Source organism: Leptonychotes weddellii, chromosome 11 (genome assembly GCF_054177405.1).
Source record: "Leptonychotes weddellii isolate Sample4059 chromosome 11, ASM5417740v2, whole genome shotgun sequence".
Taxonomy (NCBI): Eukaryota; Metazoa; Chordata; class Mammalia; order Carnivora; family Phocidae; genus Leptonychotes; species Leptonychotes weddellii.
In genome coordinates, this window is record NC_138379.1 from 85,736,125 (window position 1) to 85,744,110 (window position 7,986).

Below are 7,986 nucleotides of genomic sequence, written 5' to 3' on the forward strand. Positions count from 1 at the left end.
ACTACAGATTCTGTCCGTATTCACTCCACTTAGGATGAGCGATGCTCAAAACCCTCTGTTGTGTAGACGTGATCCTCTTCAGCACGAAGCGACTCCAAGAGGTGGCAAAGTGCCAGGAGGCTAAAACCTGAATTTGAATCCAACCCGGTCTCTTACCATCTATGTGACCCTGGGAAAGGGTCTTAGCATCTTCCTATGTGAAAGAAGAACACCCCCCACCCCGCCCAGCTGACTGCTCTAACAAAAACGTGACTCCACGTAAAGCACTCAGTATTGAACCAGGCATGCCAAAAGAGCTCAACGAATGCTCATCTCACAGAGAAAGAAACAGAAGCTAGAGGGGAGTCAGTGCTGGCCCCAAGTCGCATTTAATTCAACGTGAGTAGAGATGGGATAAGAATAAGGCTGCAGGCTGCAAAATCGAGACTCTCATACCCGTCCTTCCCCCTTGAATGTAAATCAACTCCCTCTAAATGTGTTTGCAGGGGCAGAGAACGAGGAGGGAGAGGAAGCAACATTCCTGGTGAGAAACGTTCCCCAGGAATGACGCGTGGAACCCGCAGCTCCTCACATGGCCGAAGCAGCATCAGCCCCTCCCGGGCTCCGGAGCTGCCCACTGCCGGCCTTGGCGGGGAGCACTCCCTGGGGACCTGGGCACCTGGGCACCTGTGTCCCTGAAACCCAGCAACATAGCCACGGCCAGGCCAGACGAGACCCTCTTCCCCAATCCCACCTCCTTGTCTCCCTCCCTCCAGTTTATTAGTCCTCCAGGCAAAGGCGACCAGACCCAACAGCAGAAAAACTAAATGGGAACCCAAACACAGTAAGAGAGAAAAGAGCTGGGCCCCCGTGAGTTCCCCAATGCTTAGGAAAGACCCCAGGCCCTCTTGCCACATGTGAAGAGTATGTCCCTCACCCCCCAGCCAGGAGTTAGAAAAAGCGGGGGTTTCTTTACAAAGAGCAGGGAGTACTGGGGAGCCAGGCCCCAGGGCGCGGGGGTAGCTGGGTATGAAGGCAAGGTGTCCGAGCCAGAGGGCCGGGGCCGGGGTGTGGGGTGCGGGGCCGGAGAGGACCCTACCTGTGCTGCTCCACAGCCTCGTTGTCGGGAAGCTCCACCCCACACACGCTGCACTGCTCCCCGATGGTCCGGCTCTCGGACTTCATGCCCACAGCCAGCTCCCCCAGCTTGTTGAACAGCTCCCGCTGGATGAAGCCCTGGGGCAGCAGCCCCCCGTAGGTGCTGAAGTCCATGGACACAGCCAGGGCAGGCTGCACGTGGAGGCCCGAAGTCACTGAGGATGGCATGCTCAACACGGCGTCAGCCTTGTGGTTAGGCAACACGGAATAGATGCCCAGGTGTTTCTCAGCTGGGGGCGCGGGGTGCTCGGGGCGGCCCGGGGGGCCCTGGCCAGCCTCGGCGGCAGGCAGCAGGGGCTCCGCACTCTCCTCACGCCCATAATGCAGCTCCCGAGCGCTGGTGATGACGCTGCTCCGAGTCGGGGTCCCGGGCCCCTCTTTGCCCCTTTCCTCAACTTTGTCCCCCACGGCGCCCGCCGTACTGGACTCGGTGGCCCCAGGGCTGTCCTGGCCGGGCACCTCGTCCACCTGCATCATCTCCGTCTTCCCCTCAGCCACCCCAGCATGCCTCCCGCCTCCAGCCAGAGTGGGCTCCTCAGGCCCCGCAGGAGGCTGAAGAGTTCCCTGGAGGAGAGACTGTCCTATGGTCATCAAACTGTCCACCGCAGCCTTGGTGGGACTCATGGCTGAATGACCGAATGAGGTGGAGACGGAAGGGCTCTGGTCCACCACGGGTCCCGGGAGGCTCTGTGTGGCCACACCAGCATACCCACTCTCCTCGCTGGAATGCTTCGAGATGAAGATGTTCTTGAGGTACCGAGCTTTGCGGTCCTCTTCCTCCTCGGCCGCGCCATCTGCCATGGTGGCCTCCGTGTCATTGTCATCCGAGGCCTGGATGGTCTCCAGGATCTTCAGGCACTGCTCCTCCAGGTACTCAATCTCTAAGATCTCGGCTGCATACAGCAGGTCATCCAGGTCCTCCGCCTTGGCTTGCAGTGTGGCCGTGTATGCGTACTCCAGAATCTGCTGGAAGGTCTTTGGCGAGAGGAAGTCCAGGGTATAGTGCTGGCTGTTGCGGTGGAATAGGATCTCGAACATCTTGCTGGTGCAGGCCAGCACAGTCCGGTGGGCATGGAACTCCTGGCTGTCCACCATGATGACCACATCACACAGCGTGCCGGCCAGCCGCATCTGGTTGGCCTTGCACAGGAGCCCCGTGGGGTGGCTGGGGTTCTGCAGCTGGATCATGCCCATCTTTGTCAGATCCATGATGCTCCCCTCGGCTTAGGCATGAGGCTCTCTTTCCTTCCTGGCTCTGCGTGGAGGGGCTGGGTGGGTGTCCTGGACCAACCGAGGGGGCTACAGGGGATAAGGGAGGGGCGGGAAAAGAGATGAGAGGACAAAAGATAGATTAGTGTCCCTAAAAGTAAGGAGTCAAACAACACAGCACCCGTATAGCCCCCCCAGTGAGACAGTCTTGGTGGTTTTAATGCGGGGGTGCGGGGAGAAGGAAGTTTCCTAGAACCCTGCACACCTGCCTTTATGAGCCCAGGAACAAGGAGGGTAAAGAGAAGTTTCTGCCACCACACACGCTTCATTCACTGCTCTGTGATGGCTGTTAGATGAAGCGAAATGGGAATTACAGTGAAGCCTGTGAGTCCTGGGCTTTCTGGAAGTCTGAGAGTGGGGGCTCCGGTACATGCAACAAGGCCAACATGCGTTATGAAGAAGTGTCGGCCCGCACTTTAAATAAGAGTTTAACCCCTTCCTTTAGTCAGTTAAAGCCCTGGATCTCACTCTCAACCCCTGTGCAATAAACCTCATCTTCTAAACAAAGTTCTTCGACGTTCTGCCTCACCGCGGCCTCAGGAGGAGCACAGGTAAGCCTACTGAGGCTCGCAGCCTCCAGGCGGGGCCCACAGGAGTTTACGAGCAAGGGCTCTCCTTCTCTGGCCCTCCCAGGCCTCTGCCCTTCCCCTCTTCTCAGGGCTGCAAGGGACTGACCCACCCACACCCTGACCCCCCCCACCCCACCCCGGCCTTAGGCACCAATGGAAACACACACACATAACCCTCACGCTAGTTTGGCTTACTTCCACCCCTAGGTGCCTCAGAGCTATTGCACATGCAATCGGAAATCTGGACTGCGTGTGCACGGACATGTGTGTGCACGCAGAAGCCAGAAGGAGAGTTAACACGTGTGCAAATACTTCTCGGAGATGCCACACCTGCCTCCTGCCCACAAGTGCCCAGTGGGCAAGAGGATCTGTAAGATGCAGAATAAGTCACGAAAGACCTAGAGAGAAAGAGATCATAGGAAACATGCACCCTCTGGCCAGCAGTGCCCATGCTAAGTACATGAACTCCAAGCGTGTCCCACAGGCTCCGAGGTCCTGTGCCCACGAGCAGCAATTGGCGCCGGACATGGCTTGGAGGCACCAGATGTGGTCCTGGCACCAGAAGCTAGTGTGTGTGTTAAAAGCGGTATGAAGAGAGAACAGGCTGGGAGACAAAGGCCTCTCCCAAAGCGCTGTTAGAGGGCTCTGGGACTCCCTAACCGGTTTAAAGTGTTAGGAAGACATCACCCAGCCCCAGCCGCCGCTCCCCCCCCTCCCCGCCTCTGCCTTGCTGTGGCCAACGCTGCAGTGAAATGAACTGGAAACACAGCAGAACACAGGCTCTCCCTGGCTCTGGGAACACCGCTTGCCTCCGCCCCCAAAAGGAGCCCTACTGGCTCCAGAGCCACAGATCTCACGCAGGAAGGGTTAACAGGACGACTAGTCAAGACACTTTTGCTGCCCACCCTAGGGTGGGGACTAAGGCTGTCAAGAGTGGAACTGCCACTCATCCGCGCCTTGCCACCGTGGGTGCGCTTTCCTTCAGACCCAGGGGCTTCGGAGAACGAGGGGCCATCGAGAGAATGGAACCTGGGCCACTCGAATTCCTTCCAAAAAGCAAGCGCCCTGGGTCCTGCGGGAAATCAGGGTGCTCTCGGGCAGCCGACCTCCACCCACGGCTCCGCGCCCGGGATCCGGTGGGGGGGGGTTGGGGGGGTTGGGGGGGTGGGGGGGACGCCGGCGCTCACCCGCTCGAGCTCCGGGGATCGATCTTGCTCTCACTCGCCCCCAGTCCAAGCCACCCCCACGGAGACTTGGAAGCGACTTCAGCAAACTTGGGGAAGCAACTTTTCCCGGGGAGCCAGACGGCAGAGAGAAGAGGAGCCGGGTCAGGGAAGAGGGAAAGCGAAAGAGACCCGGACGAAAGACGAGAGTCGGGGCAGGCTGGACGCCTGGGCGAGAGCGCGAGGAGGCGGACCCGCCCCGCGGTGCAGGGGCAGCACAAAAGCCCGACAGCGAGTTGTGGAAGGAAAAGCGAGAAGGGAGCTGCCGGCCCTCCCTCTCCGACCCGGGGCCGTGACCCCCGGCAGCGACGGGCAGGGTGCCGGGCCGGGGCGCGTTGCGAGCGTCCCGGGGAGCGGGCGGGTGAATCGCCGCACCGCGCGTCTGTGCCTTCCGGTGGGTCCGCGGGCCGGCGAGATGGTGCGCATTTCGAGCGCGTGCGGGAGCGTTCGAGGGGCTGTGCGAGCGAGCTGCCGGCGCGCCAGGTTGGGAAACGCATCCCGAATGCATCAGGTGCAGAGCCGGGGCACCCACCGAGCGCGGCCCGGAGCGCACAGCGAGCTCCCGCGCCACGGCCGGTCCCGCCGAGAGCCGAGGAGGGCCCGGAGCCCGGGAGACCCTCCGGAGCTCCGCCACGGCCGCCCTCCCCCCCCAAAACGGGTGGGGGGTCAAGTCCAACCAGGAAAAAAAGAGCCCACCACGTTTTTCAAAGAGAAAGCAAACCCAAGTGAATCCGAGTCCTGCTCCCCTCCGCCCCCAGATCCTCACTCCTCGGATCCTCGGATTCTGGCTTCCCAGCCGGCCGGCGAATAAACACAAATAAACCACAACCCTATCGCGCCCGCGCACCGGTCCGCATACATATGAGCACCCACCGACTCCCGGCTCCTCCGCCGGCCCCTGGTGGTACAAAGCCTCCGGTTCCCCGACCCTCCGCTCGCGCCTGCAGCCCCCGCAGACCGCTCTGCCCCCCACCTCTCACCCCGACCGTGCCCTAGAGCGGAAGGCTTGGGGAGGCAGCTGCGCCCAAGCTGACAGCCGGGGCTCCCCTCCTAGCCGACCCCCAACCGGCGGTGGCGACGGCTGCTGGAGCAGGAAGGGAACACGCCGAATAAAATAAGGCACAAGCCCGGCGGCCGAGTGGCCGAAGGGAGCGCGCCCCTCGGACCTCTCCAGCCCCCCGGCGCCCCGGCGCGCGCCTGCGGCTGAGCGGTGCGCCCCTCCCCGGCCCCCTACTCACCGCTGCCGAGCCGGGCGCTGGGGGTGGGTGTGCGTGCCTCTTGGGGGTGTGTGCCTGTGTCGGGGAGGGGTGTTGGCTGGGAACTGTTGCTCTCGGTATCACGGCGGCAGCGGCGGCATCGCCCGGCAGTTCGCAGTACCCGCTCTCATCGCCCTCAACTCCTCTCTGCTGCGAGGTTAGCAAATCACCACCGGCTGCGGCGCCTCCGCCGCGGCCCACGTCAACGCCGAGCCCCCTCCCCTGCGAGGCCCCGGCGCCTCTCCATCTTTAGTGCTGGCGGCCGAGCCCGGCTCGCTGCCCACAGCTGCCCCCCTTCTTCCCCCCCCTCCTCCCGCGCCGTCCCCAGGCTCAGCCCGCCCACCCCCACCCCCGTACTGGCCGAGCCCGCGCGCGCTCCCCGCCCCACCCCTTCGCTCCACCGCCTCCCCTCCCCTCCCCTCCCTTCCCCGCGCGCCGCGCTCCGGGCTTCGCCTGACATCTAGCTGCTGCTGGGGCGCCGGCGGCCGCCGCTCACCGGCCCAGCGGAGGGGAAAGGAGAAGGAGCTCGCGGAGAGAGGGGCCAGGGACTCGGAACCCTCAGTGGGGGCAGTGGAGGTGAGGGGCGAGGAGCAGCCCCTACCTTCAACCCCAGGTTTTTTATTTCCTCTGGGCACGGGTTTTCTTCTTCCCTGCTGCCCCGGGCGCGGAGTTTCGTCCCCGGCTCCAGTGTTTGCCCCGATTCTGTGTGTGTCATCTCGCCTTTCACTTTTCTCCGGGCTCGGGGCTGCATCCCCTGTACCCCGACATCGGTTGCAGAAGGTCCCTTTCTCAGCCCAAGCCCAGGCCTTCTAATGCCTCCAGGTGTTGGGCATCCGGATTGCAAGAAGTCTCCAGGGGCGCGCATTTCGCAGGCCCTGGGGAGCCTAGTGCCAGAGGGTCCGCGGGGATGAGTCGTCGAAGGGAGATCCCTTCCTCATTTTAGCTGTGGGGATCCCCGGAGGCGAGGTCGAGAGAGGAACTTTTATTCCTCTCAGTCTTGAGCATCCCCTGGGCTTTGACACCACACCCACCCCGCCCCCCCACCCCGCCCCGGCCAGGGAACCTGGTTGGAGACAGTTCCTGAGAACCTCGTCCTGCTCAGCGCAAAGCCTTCAGGGAGCGAGTGAACGCTTGAAAAAGCTCCAGAGCCCCCCCCAAAGAGCCTCCTTTTCTCCGCTGGCCGCTCCTCTATAGAGAGTGGAGCTGAGATCACTAACCTCCGGGTAGAGCAACCAGAAGAAACCTACCCTTCCGCTGGCGGCGGAGAGTCCCCTTCTCCCCCCTTTCCCCGGAGCTTAGCGAAGGTAGGGGGACCAGAGGTAGGAAGCTCTCTGATGAGCACCGGCCTTGGCGGCTGGCTAAGGTCCGGGATCGCTGGGGTGAGGTCGGTGGTGGAGAGCGCCCTCCCTGGGTCTCCGGACAGTCAGCCCGGGAAGTCCTACAGTCTTAGCATCGCAGGGCTGTTCAGTCAGGGAGACCTGAGTCCCCACACTCTGTCCCTGACACACTGGCGGGTCAAAGGTTTGCACAGGACTCACATACAGTCACATTCCGATGCTTGTCTCCAGTACTGCCCCAGACCTAGAGTCAGGCCCCAAGAACGTAGGGTCATGGAAGGTGGCAGACACCAACTAGATGCAAAAATCTGCCTCTGGGCCACTGAAGGCCGCAGTGCAAAGTGCTAAGGCCCCCAAGAACGGCTAAGGGGGAACAGTCCCAAGGACAGGCAATTCCGTCCTTGTAAGAATGCTCCGGTCTCCTAGCAGGGAAAAAGGGCTCAGCCCTGCAGGAGTCAGAGGAGAGGAGAAGAGAGCAGAGAAACACACTTGGAAGGGAAGCAAGTCAATTACCCTCGGATTGTCCTGAATACAGCAGCACCTAACCGATCCCCAGAAAAGCCTGGTGCCTAGGTATTCATTTTGATTAACAATAAAGAGCGATCCCGGTTATGGGCTGTTTTTCTAGCTAAGGTCTACACTATCTGCAAGAGGAAAGGCATTTAAAGGAAGTTCAGAAACCACTGGTCTGCAAGGAGAGCATGAGGAGAGGGATGTAAGAAGAGAAGAAAGACCTTCCTAGTGCCTCACCAGGGAAAGAGAAGGAACGATCATTGAACTTGTTGAGCCTCTGCCCAGAGACGGTGCCTAAGGAAGGTTGCCGCCTTGCCATCCACGTCCACCTACCAGCCCCTCCTAAGTGCAGTGGCAGGAGAAGCACACAGTTAACCCTTGATCCTAATCTCCTATTAATCCTCAAATCAGAGAAAGAGAGAAGCCTTGGAAACAATGGGAGAGCAAGAACAATCCCTCCATGGCCCTAGACTCCCCCCACCCACTCCATGCCATATTCACTCGATGTGAAAATCTCCCCTGCTTCATAAACTCTGCCCATTAAAAAAGCCCAGCCCTTGTTAGTAAGTGTTAAAGAGAGATTAATGCCTGAATTTAAGAGGTGGAGAAGGTAACAAAAAGGAGGAAGGCAGGCAAGGCTGTGGGCTGAGAGCCAGAATTGGGCTCCAAGCATTTCCACTTA

General features: G+C 60.8%; 1 protein-coding gene across 5 annotated transcripts in view; it reads right to left on the reverse strand.

Annotated features, from left to right (window-relative positions):
• Positions 1-6,720, reverse strand: part of ZBTB16 (zinc finger and BTB domain containing 16) — a 170,985-nt gene extending 164,265 nt beyond the window's left edge. Inside the window, exons 1-2 of one of the 5 annotated variants that reach the window (XM_031030237.2) lie at positions 6,702-6,720; positions 1,079-2,436 (exon numbers count right to left, since the gene is read on the reverse strand). In XM_031030237.2, the coding sequence (XP_030886097.1) occupies positions 1,079-2,346 (1,268 nt within the window). In that variant the 5' untranslated portion in view covers positions 2,347-2,436; positions 6,702-6,720. Of the gene's footprint in view, positions 1-1,078; positions 2,437-4,162; positions 4,297-5,436; positions 5,723-6,055; positions 6,425-6,701 lie in introns of those variants that run through there. The other 4 variants (XM_031030238.2, XM_006735359.3, XM_031030236.2 and 1 more) reach the window with 4 other exon arrangements.
• Between the last annotated feature and the right edge of the window lie 1,266 nt (positions 6,721-7,986).